At 46.4% G+C, this 15,558-nt stretch overlaps 3 protein-coding genes across 10 annotated transcripts in view; 1 reads left to right on the plus strand and 2 right to left on the minus strand.

Annotated features, from left to right (window-relative positions):
* rock1 (Rho-associated, coiled-coil containing protein kinase 1) overlaps positions 1-4,695 on the minus strand; it is a 36,693-nt gene extending 31,998 nt beyond the window's left edge. For 4 of the 6 annotated variants that reach the window (XM_081695118.1, XM_081695116.1, XM_035519699.2 and 1 more), the window contains exon 1: positions 3,907-4,695. In XM_081695118.1, coding sequence (XP_081551244.1) covers positions 3,907-3,999 — 93 coding nt within the window. In that variant the 5' untranslated portion in view covers positions 4,000-4,695. The remainder of the gene's footprint in view (positions 1-3,906) is intronic. The other 2 variants (XM_081695117.1, XM_035519696.2) reach the window with 2 other exon arrangements.
* A 1,000-nt stretch (positions 4,696-5,695) lies between these two features.
* usp14 (ubiquitin specific peptidase 14 (tRNA-guanine transglycosylase)) lies at positions 5,696-13,674 on the plus strand. Its single transcript, XM_081694911.1, has 16 exons — positions 5,696-5,854; positions 6,991-7,136; positions 7,315-7,347; positions 7,760-7,864; positions 8,567-8,670; positions 9,084-9,142; positions 9,694-9,824; positions 10,189-10,269; positions 10,422-10,507; positions 10,644-10,758; positions 11,183-11,248; positions 11,340-11,432; positions 11,632-11,760; positions 11,853-11,913; positions 12,472-12,579; positions 12,972-13,674. Exons 1-16 carry the CDS (start codon positions 5,839-5,841, stop codon positions 13,118-13,120), a joined length of 1,482 nt encoding a protein of 493 aa, XP_081551037.1. The 5' UTR covers positions 5,696-5,838; the 3' UTR covers positions 13,121-13,674.
* Positions 13,675-13,714: 40 nt separating this feature from the next.
* Positions 13,715-15,558, minus strand: part of thoc1 (THO complex 1) — a 10,106-nt gene continuing 8,262 nt past the window's right edge. Inside the window, exons 17-21 of one of the 3 annotated variants that reach the window (XM_027027361.3) lie at positions 15,520-15,558; positions 15,171-15,254; positions 14,857-15,004; positions 14,564-14,645; positions 13,715-14,368 (exon numbers count right to left, since the gene is read on the minus strand). The exon at positions 15,520-15,558 is cut by the window's right edge and continues 27 nt beyond it. In XM_027027361.3, the coding sequence (XP_026883162.2) occupies positions 14,091-14,368; positions 14,564-14,645; positions 14,857-15,004; positions 15,171-15,254; positions 15,520-15,558 (631 nt within the window). In that variant the 3' untranslated portion in view covers positions 13,715-14,090. The remainder of the gene's footprint in view (positions 14,369-14,563; positions 14,646-14,856; positions 15,005-15,170; positions 15,255-15,519) is intronic. The other 2 variants (XM_081694909.1, XM_081694910.1) reach the window with 2 other exon arrangements.

The raw sequence follows: 15,558 nt of genomic DNA on the forward strand, positions 1-15,558 counted from the left end.
ACCCCCTGTAATAGTGAAGAATGGCCATTGGCTACATTTCACAGCAAAGCCCATCTGATTGGCTCTCACATGTCTTAAAGTGACACTCTGCTCTGCTTACTTTAATCTGAACAGGAACAAAAAACAACAACAAAAAAAAAACCCATTTCACACCACACATTTCTATTCAAGCAGGAACGATTAGAATACAACGACACATACTAAGCAGACTATGAGAATCTGGTAAGCCAAGCCTGTGTAGCGCAAGTGTGAAGGCGTGGTTTAAAGGGGTAGAACACGGCGACGATGACTCAACACTGTTCTGTTCAAATTAGGATGTGGTTTCCTCTCAGAGTCCACAAAGGAGGGAAACGACTGCGTAGACATGTGAACCCGGCCACGGCAGGTGAGACGCAGACACGGCACAGCTGAGCTTAGAAACAGGCTCAGCATCATGGCAACAGAACATGACCGAAGAGACTCAGCCTCCACATGCAAACAGCAGCAAACAGAGTGGATGGAGGTGGAGGGTGTAGATGCACTTCACCAAATATGGCAGCGTGCCTCAAATACCAGTGACCAGCCAAGGTTACGCTAGGACAGGACAGGACGCTATACAGGAATGTCAGGACACCACTACAGGATCAACATCACAGAAGACCCAGATTACACTCATACTTTAACACTCCTGTGTTGTTATCCCGATGTGTAGCTTTAACATTACTGGGGAAAGGAAAGCAGTAAATGACAGTAACGTAAGGACTCTGGAATGTCGCCCCTGTTAAGAGACAAGGCTCACTGCTGCCCTAGACATCCACCCTGGAGAAACACTGCTGCACCTCCACCACCCTGGAGAGACTCCTCCTCCCTCCTCCACCCTGGAGAGACTCCTCCTCCCTCCAAAAGAATGATACATGAACATGTGCACACACATGCATGCATGCAGTCCCACATGGACATGCACAGTCCCACATACACACAAGTACACACACACAGTCCCAAACTTACATGCGCACACAAAGTCCCCCTCATTCGTGCATGCACGAGTGCACACACACACACACACACACACACACACACACACACACACACACCACCCAACAGCCTCCTCTGTAAGTGCGAGACAAGAGGTTATTTGATTAGTGTGGAATTTTAGTGCGAGGTGGGTGGGTTGGGGGCCACGCTGAGCTAAAGCCTCTATTCACTGCCCCGCTCAGACAGTGCTGTTGTGTCCCCCATACCAGCGTGAACCCTCAGCCTCGCACAGGCTCTGTGGACACACCTGGCAGACAGGGATGCCGACGGTGAGAATGGTGCTTGTTTCTCGAGTATCCACACGGGCGGTGGAGGATGCTGAGGAACAGCCCTTAAGCTCAGAGCTGAGGACATGGCCGCTGTACTTCCGGCATTTTCCCAGACTCAGCAGACGTTAACTCCCTAAACTTCAGTAAACAGACTGCCGAGAAAATCATACAACTGTATCAGACCAGTGTTTAGATGTACTCCAAGCAGCAGAGGATTATTCAACTATATGTTAATTAATCAACAAACAAAGTTTTGATTTCAGTGGCATCGATGATTCCATCAGCCAGCCCATATTCAATGTGCAAGTAATCTTAACATCAGCTGTGCTAGGGGACAAGAACCAGCAAAACCCAACATCCCCTCTGGACCGGAGGAACCTTGGAGTAATGTCCAATTAATTCGCTCAACGAACAGTGTTCAGTGTGTGGACTGCAGTACCTCATCAATATCGATTTGACAACCTAAAGCAGATGGACCTTATAGTACTTTTTACACTGAATTTAAATGGGTTTTTTATAGAAACTTTCTATCATGCATACTTTTTAAGTGACAGGAGATATAAGTTTTATATTAAGTATATATTAATTCAAAATATGGCTGTTTTAAGTCTGAATATGTACAAACTTGTTAAATGTCCAGGTGTATGAGTTTTGTCTATATTCAGTCTCAGGAACATCCCACTTCAGTGTCCAGCAAGTGTCTGTCCACACCTTCCTTAGACAAACTTTTCCACACCATGCATAATGACATGCGAATATACTAGAACAAAAACACTACGGGTCAGAGAAACCATGTTTAGATTCAGCACGGAAAAACACAAACAGGTATTTTGCAGGAAGCAAAATCATTGTTCATCAGTGACATATGAAACTAGAATACACTATACTGCATGTTGAGTGTGTGTAAAGCTGTAATGACAATCATCAACAGATCAGTGTAGGTAGTACCATGGCCTGGAGGACACAGAGGGACCCACACCAGAGGTTACTCATATTGTCTCTAAAGCATGCTGGCTGCTTCTTGTTATCTGCTGGGAGCTCGTGAGACAAGAATAAACCTTTTCAAAAAACAAAACAAATAAACAAAAAAAACCCACAAACAAATGTCAGACAATTGCTGCAGCTCTAGCTGCCTCACTGGGACTCAAAACGGCATCAAAACAGATTTAGAAACCTTCTGAAGAACAGGTAGACTCAAACACCAACCTTACGCAACTGTGGAAGCCTGGGTGTACAAGAAACGCACAGCGATTTAACCGGGACAGGCTGCAAGAGCCTTGGATGAATATGGCCAGTGCAAGTCCTCCACCGCGGCACTCTGAGCAAACACACGGCTTATTCAAACGCTGCCCCGAGAAGCAAAGCTTCTTCTGAATTATAATTACACCATTAGGCTTCTACTTGGTGCAAACACACCTGATAAAAATACAGATTAAACAGATCAGTCAACGCTTTTGACGTTTAGCGACACAATGTTTTTTAAAAACCATCCCCTAATTTAACCAGACGACAGGCTACATTACAGATTAAGAAAAACGCAGGTAAATGTTAGAAATTCCCATATTAACAAACATGCAAATGCTAAACAAAAGTACCGAGTGGAGAAAAGCACAAGCAATCACTAACAACTGTCTGCTTTCCATTACAGGTCATCAGTCTTGAGGCATGTACCATTTCCTTCTGATCTGGGATCAGTCTTGAGGCCTGTTCTGCTTTCTGATCTGGGATCAGTCTTGAGGCCTGTTCTGCTTTCTGATCTGGGATCAGTCTTGAGGCCTGTTCTGGGATCAGTCTTGAGGCCTGTTCTGGGATCAGTCTTGAGGCCTGTTCTGGGATCAGTCTTGAGGCCTGTTCTGGGATCAGTCTTGAGGCCTGTTCTGCTTTCTGATCAGTCTTGAGGCCTGTTCTGCTTTCTGATCTGGGATCAGTCTTGAGGCCTGTTCTGCTTTCTGATCTGGGATCAGCTGACCGAAATTGACTGTGGTGGAACAAACTCTTATCCAGAAGTAGTAAGATGTGTACAGCAATGGATGTATTCTGAAGAACACGGGTAATGAATGCAGACACAGTACAATACAACAGAGCAGAAGGCCAAAGAAATGGGATGACCAGACCTTACTGCTGAAATAAGGCCAAACCAAACCCCTGTACCCTGCTTCGAACACCGAAGTCAGAAAGCAGCCTGATTTCAAATATACACACACATCCGTGATTGAAGATAGTTAGACGCCTGTGGCCATCATCTCCTACGCTGGAAAACTGCGCGAAATAGCATCATATTTCCTGCGCTCTACCGAGCTGTCTGTCTCTCCACACCTGTCTGTAGTCTCTCTCCATCCACAGCCAAACGTGTGAGCGCGCGCACGCCAACTGGCAGCGTAGCCAAGTACTTATGTCAGAGGAAAATACGGCACAGCCTAAGTGCTCAATTAAACCGCTTCTTCCTTCATGTTGAGTGTGAATAACCACACCACACGTCAACAAAGGCGTGGGACGTGGAAAACCCTAACAGTTTGGTAGATATAAACTACATAAACGGCCCTCTTCTGGTTTGCTGTCGCAAGCTAACGGTGCTGCTAGCAGGCTAGCGAGCTAGCCAAGGCTCGAGGAGGACTCAACTTACCAGAAGACAGTCGGTGTTTATCTCGGATTTGGGATCCTTCAACATGGCATCGATTTTCTCAAATCGAGCCGTTAAACTCTCCCCAGAAGACATTGTGCTGTTTTCCGCGCCGGCGATGAGTTAAACTGCGTTATATCCCTCTCAGCCAGCTAATACGTTAGCTTAGCAGCTCACTTCCTTCACACTCCGATCACAGAGACGTCTGGAGAAGTCTCGGGTTCCCACTCTCGTTACAACGCGTAAAAAAAGACCGACGGACGAAGGAAACCCGCATTTTCTAAGAAAAACAAACGTCCAGATTAATCCGTGAAAACCTGGCAAATAAAAACTAAACTACTAAAGTAGCGCCAGCGCAGAAGCCTTCGCACACTAGTGACCTAAAAGAAGTTTACGAGTCCCTTACACAAGGCTGCCTAGTGCAAATAAAAGCAAAGTTTTTTAGTGAAATAAGAGAAATAATCCACAGTCCTCCAGGCCCTTGTCCATTTCAGAGAGTCTGACAGCTGCAAAGCTGAAGTGGCAAAAAAAAATTCGTCTTCAGATTTCGATCACTTTTATAACATGATCCCATTAAAAGGTCCCACTGGAGTACCGGCGAGAGATCTCTCAAATTCATAAATCACCTTTGGTTGTTAATCTGTAAAATAATTCAGTTGGCTCCTTTGATGTAGATTATTCGGGCTTTAATCGACGTTATTTTCAACAAAAAAAAAGCCAGAATGTGCCCAACTTTCTCCGTCTGCCTGATCAACATGTCCGCCTTCCTGTTCAAACACCCCGGAGAAACGACTTTGAAATGTTTGCCTACTGCGCATGTGCCCGCATTCTGAAGCGCGTTCGCGGTGAGAACACGTCGCTCCACTGAAGGGCGTTCCCGCTTACCTGCGCGCCCGGAGGTAAACTAAAGCACATTCTTCCTGTAGTCTTAACAAGTTCTCCATTTAAATAAAATATTGACATAATGTATTTACTATAACATATGTATATTAGCATTTCTTTCTTCAACAAATATACAATTTAAAAAGGGAAAATATTTCCATGATAGACATAGCTTCGTGAATTCTTATTATTATTAAGTTGGAGATCATGTACATTTTCCGTTGTGAAGGTTATATTTAGAGAACGTTTTATGTGATGTGGGATGTATTCATAAATATTTAAAAAATGTTTTGTACGGTCTCACTTTAGATTATGCAACCCCCAGTTGCTACGAAAATCGGGGCACACAGGACAGTTTTTAAATTAAATATCTATCTATCTATCTATCTATCTATCTATCTATCTATCTATCTATCTATCTATCTATCTATCTATCTATCTATCTATCTATCTATCTATCTATCGTTTTACTAATTTTTATTAAATTAGAGCGTAGCGCTCTTTCCACTTTCTTACTGGCCGTAATTTAGGTGAACTATTCTAAAAAAGCACTCTCCTACAGTCAGAAGTGAAGGTCGTGCGCCCCCCCCCCCCCCCTTCCCCGGTGGGGTGGGGTGGGGTGGGGTCGGGTCGGGGTTCGGGTGGCTCTGCCTCTGGCGTTTTCCTTACGGGCCGACCCGTCCGTGGCACGTCCGTGACGTCCCGACCTGTGTCCTCGTCAGCCCGGGCGAAAAGGGACTCGTCCCCTAACCCGGCGGCGTTCACGGGCTCCCTCCACTGGCCAAATGCACTAGCACAGCAATGTCTCCCAGGCGAAGCAGGATAGCCAGGACAGCGAGCGGCTGACCGAGCGCATCGCTGTGTTCCGTGTGCAGTGCCAGGACAGCGAGCGGCTGACCGAGCGCATCGCTGTGTTCCGTGCGCAGTTGCAGCGTCATTGTCAGGTCCTGTTTGAATGAAGTTAGGGAGTCGCCACGGACACCCACTGCACACAGGTTTTGCGCCCCGGCATTTGGACTTCTTTCGCTTCAGATAAGACAGGAAAACAGAAGAATGCCTGTATTTACGGGTACGTTGGTTTCACGCAAGATTTTGGTTAGAAAGTTTTCGCCTGTTCTGACACACGCGTTGGAGTGATTCCGTTATCATGCGGTCGCGCCGAGCTAGTTAGCAATTAGCAGTTAGCTGCGGCTAGCATGTATGCATGCTAACGCGGCCGCAGTAGTCACTGTACTGCTGCTAGCTGGCCGGCTAATAAACCTAGTTAGCTAAAGTTGGAGACTGCAAACTGACGAGAAACGTTTGGGCTAATTATTAAGTCACCGTGTAGTATTTTAACTAAAAAGTTAATTAATTTGTCTTCGTGGGTTTTATGGTGACTAGTAAGTTATCTTAGCTAAGCCTCTCCATGAAACAGTTTCACGGGAAGTTAGCTAACCTAGCTACAGGCTTCACGCTAAACACCAAGTACTCAGATTCAGCTGGCCAGTGTTCCCAAACGTGCCGTCTAAGCCACGCTACACGCCTCGATGGCGAAACGGCTGGTTAAGTACAATCTATTGTCCTGTAGTTGCGTATATAGCTGGCTTTGTAAACAGGAGTCTCTCATGAGCAAATGTCTAACGTAGCTAAGGTTAGCAGTGAAGACGCCAGTTACAGGTTCTAGGTGATTGCATCTAGCTGCCTTCATGAGGGAGGTTATGGCAGGAGTTCGGGTTCTGCTGCCAGACCACTCGCTTATTAGTCGTGTAGTGTTTGAGGCCAGAGAGCTGAGTGGCTCTGGACCGCACGGGTGCACACTCATTTAGCTCGAGCCCCAACTGTCTGGGTTATCTTAAACTTCACTTAGCCAGACAGCTTCGCAGTTTGGGTGATCACGCAAAAACCTGGACATGACCGGAGTCGTCTAGTCTACAGCCCAGCGGCTATCCGAGTTTAGCTAGTGAGCAGACAGGGTGGGCCAGCGGGAAGTCTGTTTATTCACCGTCCTGTCCCTGTCTCGGATTTGGTCTGCACGCTTGACGTGTGTGTGTGTGTGTGTGTGTGTGTGTGTGTGTGTGTGTGTGTTGATCAGACTTGCGCCCTGGCCCTCATTAGCAACATGTCTGTGTTGCCAACCACTGCATGTCACGTTATGCACTAAATTATTTCTGTCATGTGGCAGTGTGATCATTAAAAAAAATGTCCGGGTTTGCCTCATTGCAGTTAATGTGAAGTGGGGGAAGGAGAAGTTTGACGCAGTGGAGCTGAACACAGAGGAACCGCCTATGGTGTTTAAAGCGCAGCTCTTTGCGCTGACTGGTGTCCAGCCAGAGAGGCAGAAAGTGATGATTAAAGGAGGGACCCTAAAGGTAATAACCCCTCTCACGCACACACACAAACACACACACAATGACCTACAACACAGTAGAGTTACACACACACTTAGACAGACACACACAGCCCATATGGTGACGCTGTAGCCTGCTGAGAGTGAGTGTAGGTTCTGTGGTTAATTCTGCCTTTTCATTCTCTGTTCTCTCTGCCTAGGATGACGAGTGGGGAAATATCAAATTAAAAAATGTGAGTGCAGCTTGAATCTTGACTGGCGTGATTGTGAGTTCTGTTATATGCCCTTCCTGTCCAGATAACAGCCTGGGGTTTCCACACTATTATAATACAAAGTTGCAACAGTGGGGAAAAACAGCAGCAGCAGTGAGTCCTAGTCTGTTTAACTAAATTATTATTTTGTTGTGAGTATCATTTTAATTATGGTCAGCATATTGTTTTGCGTCTTGTTCTTTGGGAACTACCATATTGCACTAAATCACCACTTTGAGTTTCTCAGCGGTCTTCTCTTAGCTATAGCGTGAAAGTGCTTTTTCACAAAAAGTGGTCTTTTAAAAGTTTGTGAATCTTCTGTAAAAGTCATACAGGTAGGAGCTGAACTACGTGTTTGAAGCTGAGTGGTGTGTGTGTGTGCGCCCGTGCATAGGGAATGACGTTCCTGATGATGGGTTCTGCTGAGGCGCTCCCGGAGGAGCCGGCTGTGCGGCCCATGTTTGTGGAGGACATGACTGAGGAGCAGCTCGCTTCAGCCGTGAGTCACCCTGCTGTGTGGCGGGGTGTGTGGCAGCCAACACCCCAACACGGCAAAGATTCCCCCTTCACACCCCAGCATGGCACAGATACCCCCCTCACACCACACCACTGCCCCGCACACACCCCACACACCCCAGCACACTCCACCACGGTCCGGCACACACCCCAGCGCGGCCCGAAACACCGCATTACACAGTCTGGTACAGTCCATCATCATCTTCCATCTATGCATGTGTAGACCTTACCCTCTGGCTTTTACTATCTTATACAATATTAATATATGTAACTGGTCATACAGTTATGACTAAGTACATGTAACCTGAATAGCCACGTGGATGTCAACCAAGACGACCTCAGTAATGTTTATGCATGTGTAGTCTAATACAGCCCAGCGTTGCGTACATAGAGTTCAGTAGTCTAGTACAGTCCTGAGTGTAGTGTTTTATTTCCTACTGGAGTCTTGTATAGGTAGTTTATAGCTAGTTAATCTTCAGAAGCCTACTCTTATCCTAGGGGTACCTACTTTCACTCTGCACAGAGTTTAGTCTCAATCCTAATCTAACACACCTCACCCAGATAATCCAGACCTTCAGTAGCATCTGAGGCCTGTAGTCTGGGCTGTGGTGCCGAACTCTGCAGGCTGGTAGGCGCCCTGCCTGCTGATCAGGCAGTGAGAGTGCATTCTGCCCCTGCCCTGTAGATGGACCTGCCCTGTGGACTGGCCAACCTGGGAAACACCTGCTACATGAATGCCACCGTGCAGTGTCTCCGCTCTGTGCCTGAGCTCAAAGAGTCTCTCCGCAGGTACAGATGTGGGCTGAACCCCCGAACCCCCTTGCACGCACCAGACAGGCACCAATCACATGCTTGCACGCACACACCAGACAGGCACTAATTGCTTACACACACACACACACACCAGACAGGCACCAATCACGCGCTCACATGCACGTACCCGACAGGCACTAAGGACATGTTAATGCAACAAAATGTAGCACTTTGTATTAAAAACCAGTAGTACATAATCAGCTTTTTTACAATTAAGTACAGAAAATATGTACCCATGCATGATGCATCCTTTTCACCGTCAGACGTCACCTACGTACACCTACAAGCTTTTGGTAGCAAGAACAATTCAACACAACGACTCAAAGCCTCAGAAAGCGTTTCACCCTAACTAATCATGTGACTGTCCTAACTGTTTTTGCCCTCTGCAGGTATTCTGGTGCCTTGCGGTCATCAGGAGCTAACGCACCTTCTCAGTACATCACAGCAGGTCGGTGTCTAGCCAACCTCTGCCTTATATTAATGTAATGTTGAGTACGGCGCATAAGACATGCAGTGCTGTGATGGAGATTTAACACTGTCAAAACAAATCTTATACTGTGGATGGAGCTTCTTCACATAAAACTGTTCTTAGTAAAAACAGGTTCTCGAAGTGGATGATCCATATTTGTGATGCACAATATGGACAGAAACACTAATATACCAATAATATAGATAAATATTGCAAAAAGTTGTGCAATATTGAAAACACACTGGTGCGTCCTTCTTGTAACATGGTTACAGGCCTGCCTGCATTATTTACGGCAAAATAATGACCTTTTTTTTTTTGACTGCGGCAGACGCGCTACCCAAAGTGATGGTCAGGTGGCTCATGTCGTACACTACACTTTCACTTTCACATGCTCATTTGCATATCCCAGCCTTCTGCCAAGGACAATGGTGTTTAGCACAGTTACCTGGCGTGGTGCTGTCCTAACTGTGCACTGACTGTGTGGTTATTCATGACAAGTGTTGACCCTGTTAACACTGATCTGTGTCCAGCTCTGCGAGACCTCTATGAGACCATGGACAAGACCTCGTCCAGTGTCCCTCCCATTATCCTGCTGCAGTTCCTGCACATGGCCTTCCCGCAGTTCGCCGAGAAAGGAGATCAGGGCCAGTATCTCCAACAGGTACCTCACCCCAAAATCCTTAACCCTAACCTTAACTAACCCCTAAACCCTAGCAACACCTCTGTAGGTTAACTAAACACAGCCATTGTTTGGCCAGTACTTCTAGCAGGTACTTAAACTCTAACTGTGCAGCTCTAAATCTAGCCCTTGTGGAGTGGTGGGTCAGCGTGGGTTAACCCATTACTCCAGCGCTGACCCCTATAGTGGGTTAACGTGGGTTAACCCATAACTCCAACGTTGACACAGCAGGCAGCACAGTGTCCTCTCAGTCTCTTCACCCAATTTATTAGATGATTGTGTACAGGCAGTCGTTTGTGACAGAGTTTTGTATGGACTGTGTGTGTGTGTGTGTGTGTGCGCGCAGGATGCCAATGAATGCTGGGTTCAGATAATGCGGGTTCTCCAGCAGAAACTGGAACCTCTAGAACCTGAAGCTCAAATGGAGGTAAAGCTTGTAAGACATGATGTTTGTTGTCAGACTTGATGTATTTTGCATTTTGAAGGGTTTGGTGGAGCAAAAGTGGTGAATTTACTGGAAATGTCTTGTTTTATTAGTCCCAATTCTTTTGTTTCTTGTGGTTTTGTTCTAATCCCCAGACAGGTGGTGATGAGGGCGGAGCCACAGCTTCAGGAACAAAGAAGAACTTCATTGATCAGTTTTTTGGGGTGGAGTTTGAGACCACGTATCCATTCTGACTGCAAACCTCATTAATAAGAACATTAATCATTTTCCTTTAATAATAAAAGCTAATGGTCACAGCCTCTGTTAGACTTCAGGGTGGTCTGCGTGTGTGTGGTCCTTAACCCTTTCCTGTCCAGTATGAAGTGCACAGAGTCAGAAGAGGAAGAAGCAAGCAAAGGCACAGAGAGCCAATTGCAGCTCAGCTGTTTCATCAACCAGGAGGTCAAATACCTGGCAACCGGCCTTAGATTGGTATGTCTAGCCAATACCTGGCAACTGGTCATCATTTAGCAGCAACACTAATGTTTGTTTGTCCAGAATGACTCAGCATAGCGCGTTGTTGTAAGTAATTCTTACGCTAGCGTTAGGCATCCCAACCCTGTCAGAATACACACAAAGGAAGACGCAGACAAGGGTGTGTGTGTGTGTGTAAGTGAAGGGCTCACTTATTCTTGAGCCTTGAAGGGGCTATAGCTCACTTAAGTGCTTCTGGCAGAGGGACGTCTTCAGTGTGTTTCAAGACAGCAAGACTCCGCTGTGGGGACAGGTAGCGGGAGTTCTCACACTGGGTGCTAGTGCAGAAGAATCACGGTGGTCTCTTCTAACTCTTGCGCGTGCACACATTTATTTTAAGAGTGATGTCTTTTTTTTTTTTCTTCTTCTATTTTTCCTCTAGCGACTACAAGAAGAAATCACAAAGTTTTCTCCGTCCCTACAAAGAAATGCTCTCTATACCAAATCGGTAGGCCACTGCAGTGTGGAATGATACATAAATGTACATCAGCTCTTTAATGCTAGAGAAGGACTAACGGGTCAGTGTTTCCCTATTCCAGTCCAGGATCCGGCGCTTGCCTGCATACCTGACTGTCCAGATGGTTCGCTTCTTCTACAAAGAGAAGGAGTCCGTTAATGCCAAAGTGCTAAAGGTAGCTCGGCTTCCGCGCACTACGACTAATGTCGCTCATGTGTGAGGAGTGGAAATAACACCATTACTAATAACTCGGTTTATGCAGTGTGTTTTCATAAAGCTTATTTTCTGCATGGTTTTTGGTGCAATTTAAAGTGCCATGTGGCACAAGAAGATGGAATAAAGTATGTGAAGCATCTTATCGTGTGTGTGTGTAGGATGTGAAGTTCCCCCTAATGCTGGATGTGTACGAGCTGTGCACTGCTGACCTGCAGGAGAAAATGGTGTCTGTGAGGTCAAAGTTTAAGGACATGGAAGACAGGAAGTTGGAGAAACTTCAGCAGAAGGCAAATGTTTGAAGATTCTCAAACAGACATGCACGCGCGTATGCACAGATAGACGGGAAGCCGTGTGTTCTGAGTCTGCTCTGCTCTGACAGGTCAGTACGAAGGTGGAGGCCCCAGGAGCGGTGAAGTTTGAGCCTTTCTCCTTCCCTGACGGTGAGTACAGCGCGAAGGGGGTGGGGCCATGGCTTCAGCCCACAAACAACTCACACGAACGAACTAACGGGGGAATGTGTAAGAGGTTTTGAAGTCACATGTCCAGTTTGTTCAGTGACCAGAATTTTCAGCACAATAAATTTGTTCAAAAATATATTAAAAACATTAAATGGTTTTACATTTGCACTTGCACAATGTCTGTTAAGGATGTTTAAAGAAGGATTTATCACTACTGCTGTATTATTTTAACAAAGTCCATTTTAATAAAAAAAAAAAACCCCTTTGAACAATTGAATGCAATGTTCCAATTACATTATATAAACTAAAACAAAGAATTATAATGTATAGAACTAAAACAAAATCATAATCAAGAATTGTCCATGAGTTTGGAAAAATGGAGATTGAATTTTTGTGCAGTATGTCCCAGTCCTAACCTATAGTCCCTCCACCTCATTTATCCTAGAGGGGTGTTTAAGTGTCTGCCCACAGCCTTTCGTTGATCCTGGCGTTGGCCGAGGGCCGTGGGCTTCTAGCTAACGTTCTGCGTTTGCTGTGCAGATCTGGGCTCCTGCAACAGTGGTTACTATGAGCTGCAGGCGGTTCTGACCCACCAGGGCCGCTCTAGCTCCTCTGGCCATTATGTGGCCTGGGTCCGACGGAAAGAAGGTGAGCTAGCCGTTCGTCCACACGGTTCTATTAAAGGTGCGGTCAGCGTTACATCCCTCCGTCTGCGCAACTTCGTTAAAGGTGCGTCCGACCAGGAGGGAAAATGCACTCAGTTAAAAAATTAAAGGATGACTCCTTGATGTTTAGGGATAAATGACAACCAACCTATCTGGGCTAGCAAAGGAAGGTAGAGATACCATATTTACCAGTTAGCAAGATCTGTCTGTTTCAGCCACAGTGGGTTTTTGGGTCTCGGAGTCTTCGCAGAACAGTTTGTGATAAAAGGCGTGTCCCACACGAGCCCAGTCACAACTACAGCGAGAGCAGGAGTCCCTTTAAACAGAGGTCTCCCAAGCTCTGAAGTTCTTGACCCGCTTTGCTCTTTCCTCCAGATGAGTGGGTGAAGTTTGATGATGACAAGGTGAGCGTTGTGACCCCGGAGGAGATCCTGAAACTGTCGGGGGGCGGAGACTGGCACATCGCCTACGTACTGGTGTACGGGCCGCGGCGTCTCGAGGTCCTGGACGCTGACCAGCAGTGAACAAGAACACGCGTACCTACTTAAATGTCATTTCAAAGCACTGTCTGCATAGATGTGCAATAAACCCTGGTGTCTTTCAAAAGTCCTCTTCATCCAGCCGCCCAGAAGCCGCTCACCCATCAGGTTAAGTGGGTTTTTTCCTCTCCATCACCAGGATTTGGGGCAGTACTCAGCCTTGTTCTTGGAAAGGTTTTCTCTTGGTTTAAAATGTTTCCTATATACACAGCATATGTTTCTGAAGACGGCGACAGGGTGCTCCTGCCGTGCTAATTAGAGGTTGTGTAACTGGTTAATGTGGATGACTGACGGGGCGTCGAGCACAAGGAGGGGTGCACCTCACCTGTTATCGGGGGGCGGGGGGGAATTTGTGTATGTTTAAATGGTGTAGGACTTTGCGGTGGGCTTTAATACAGAAGTGCATTCTGAAGGTGTTTTTATGGCGAGTTGTTCTGAGAGAACTGCCACACTGCCACCACAACAGAAAACAACACTTACCTGTTAAGTTATTGACTGCTGGCTTTTCATAACTGGTGATTAAAAAAAACTAAAAGTAATGCCAGTAGTGTGTGTGTGTGATTCCAGGAGACATGCCGATAAAAAGCAAAGTACTGACGTTTATTTGCAAATAGTTTGGTGAAAACGTACAAAAATACAACAATGTAATCACATAAGGGGGTCTAGAAGAACTACAATTAGAGATCATGTTCAGTCTGTGGTCCATCTCAAAACTGAGACTACAGCAGAGCTTGTTGCTTTAACAAAACGACACCTCCACAGAATGGAACAGATTCTTCACTCGCATACTTTAACAAAACTGACAACAATGCTACCTCTGGCTAACGATGACGTGCTAGCACGACTGCATTTAGCAGCTTCCTACCACCTTTACTCACATATTACCACTATTAGCATGTGCGCATGGCTAACTGATACCGCTCACACCTGTTAGTGACATTAATGCAGAAACGTGCTATGATTGGCTGAGGCTGTTGGCGATGCTGCCGAAGCCAGCAGAGCGGAGTGCAGATGCCAGGCTCTCCACAGATGCCTGGGGACCCTCGCGGTCCTGCCATGCCACCAGCAGCATCTTGGCCTGAAGATCCACGTCTTCACCGTCTGCCTCGATCTCGCGGATTTCTGCCTCCTTCATCTCCAGGTGGTCCGCCAGCGTCCTCCACTGGCCGCCCAGTTTCGCTGCCACCTCATCCATCTGACTGTTGGTCACTGGTTTGCTCTGGATACTTGGACCTGGGGCAGAAACAGCAGAACAGAAAATATTGCTTTTGTGGACTCCAAGTCAAAATTGCACTGAATTACTTAAAATAAGTAAATACTAAACTGGACAAAACTTTCTCTAAAACCCTGAACTTTCATTACTTGGAGTTTATTTCCATACTGAAAGCCATCCTACAGCGCCTCACTGTGGTGAGGATGGGGACTCACTGTCGTTGCTCTCCTTCAGCAGGTTGTCTCCGTTCTCATCCTCTTCCTCTCCGGTCTTGATCTCCTCTGACGGAATGTCCTTCTGTAAGCGTGAAACGTGAAGTGTGCCCTGTTATCCCAAACCTATAGAACCTACGTGCTTTTGTATTGTCCCTCTATATTTAAATAAAACAAACTACACATAGGAGCTAACAAATCTATTTAGATTTGAATACAAATATTTCTTCCTAAAACTCTGCAGCTACATGCCACTTTCATATCCAGTTCCTCTGTGCTGTGGGCGGGGCACTCACGGGCAGCTCCTTGGCCAGCTTGATGACCATGTTCTCCAGGTAGTCCGCCAGGCTCTTGAACTGCTGGTTGGTGGGCTGGAAAAAGTGAGGGCTGCGACGAGAGAGGAGGCGGAGCGCCCGCCAGCCGTAGTTGGAGTTCCGCACCACCCTACACACACACACACACACACACACACACACACCTCGGTTCATTCTACCCTGACTGGGTAGCTCCGCGCACCTCGAACTTTAAAATGTACGTAATGGGGCGGATCTAAAGAGGGGGCGTGTATAATGGGGAGGGGCAGACAGAGTTGCTGTTCAGATGTACACACTTGTACTCGTCCTCCACCATGTTGGCTGGGTCTGCCTGCTCTATGGCCTCTTCAAAAAAGTCCTCCAACGACGGCATGAACTCCCTTCACACACAACAGCAAACGCAGCAGGTTACTGAGACCAGGCCCACCTAAACCACAGCACCTGCACCAGACGACTTCAAGCAGGAAACTGCACGCTTCAGAAATCTCTCCCTAATTCCTCCTCAAACCCTGTGCAAGATTTATTAAGTCTGTATCTAATGATTCACAGACATACTTCAGTTATCTGAACCTTCTTGTATTGTTTATTTCCTAAATTACATGTATATACTCGAGTGTTTTTGTCAGTGTTTATACACACACACACCTGCTGTCAGACTTGCAGGCCTCCATGTTGTCCGGATTA

This window comes from Electrophorus electricus, chromosome 13 (genome assembly GCF_041902795.1).
Source record: "Electrophorus electricus isolate QZ-2024a chromosome 13, ASM4190279v1, whole genome shotgun sequence".
In the NCBI taxonomy this organism is placed as follows: Eukaryota; Metazoa; Chordata; class Actinopteri; order Gymnotiformes; family Gymnotidae; genus Electrophorus; species Electrophorus electricus.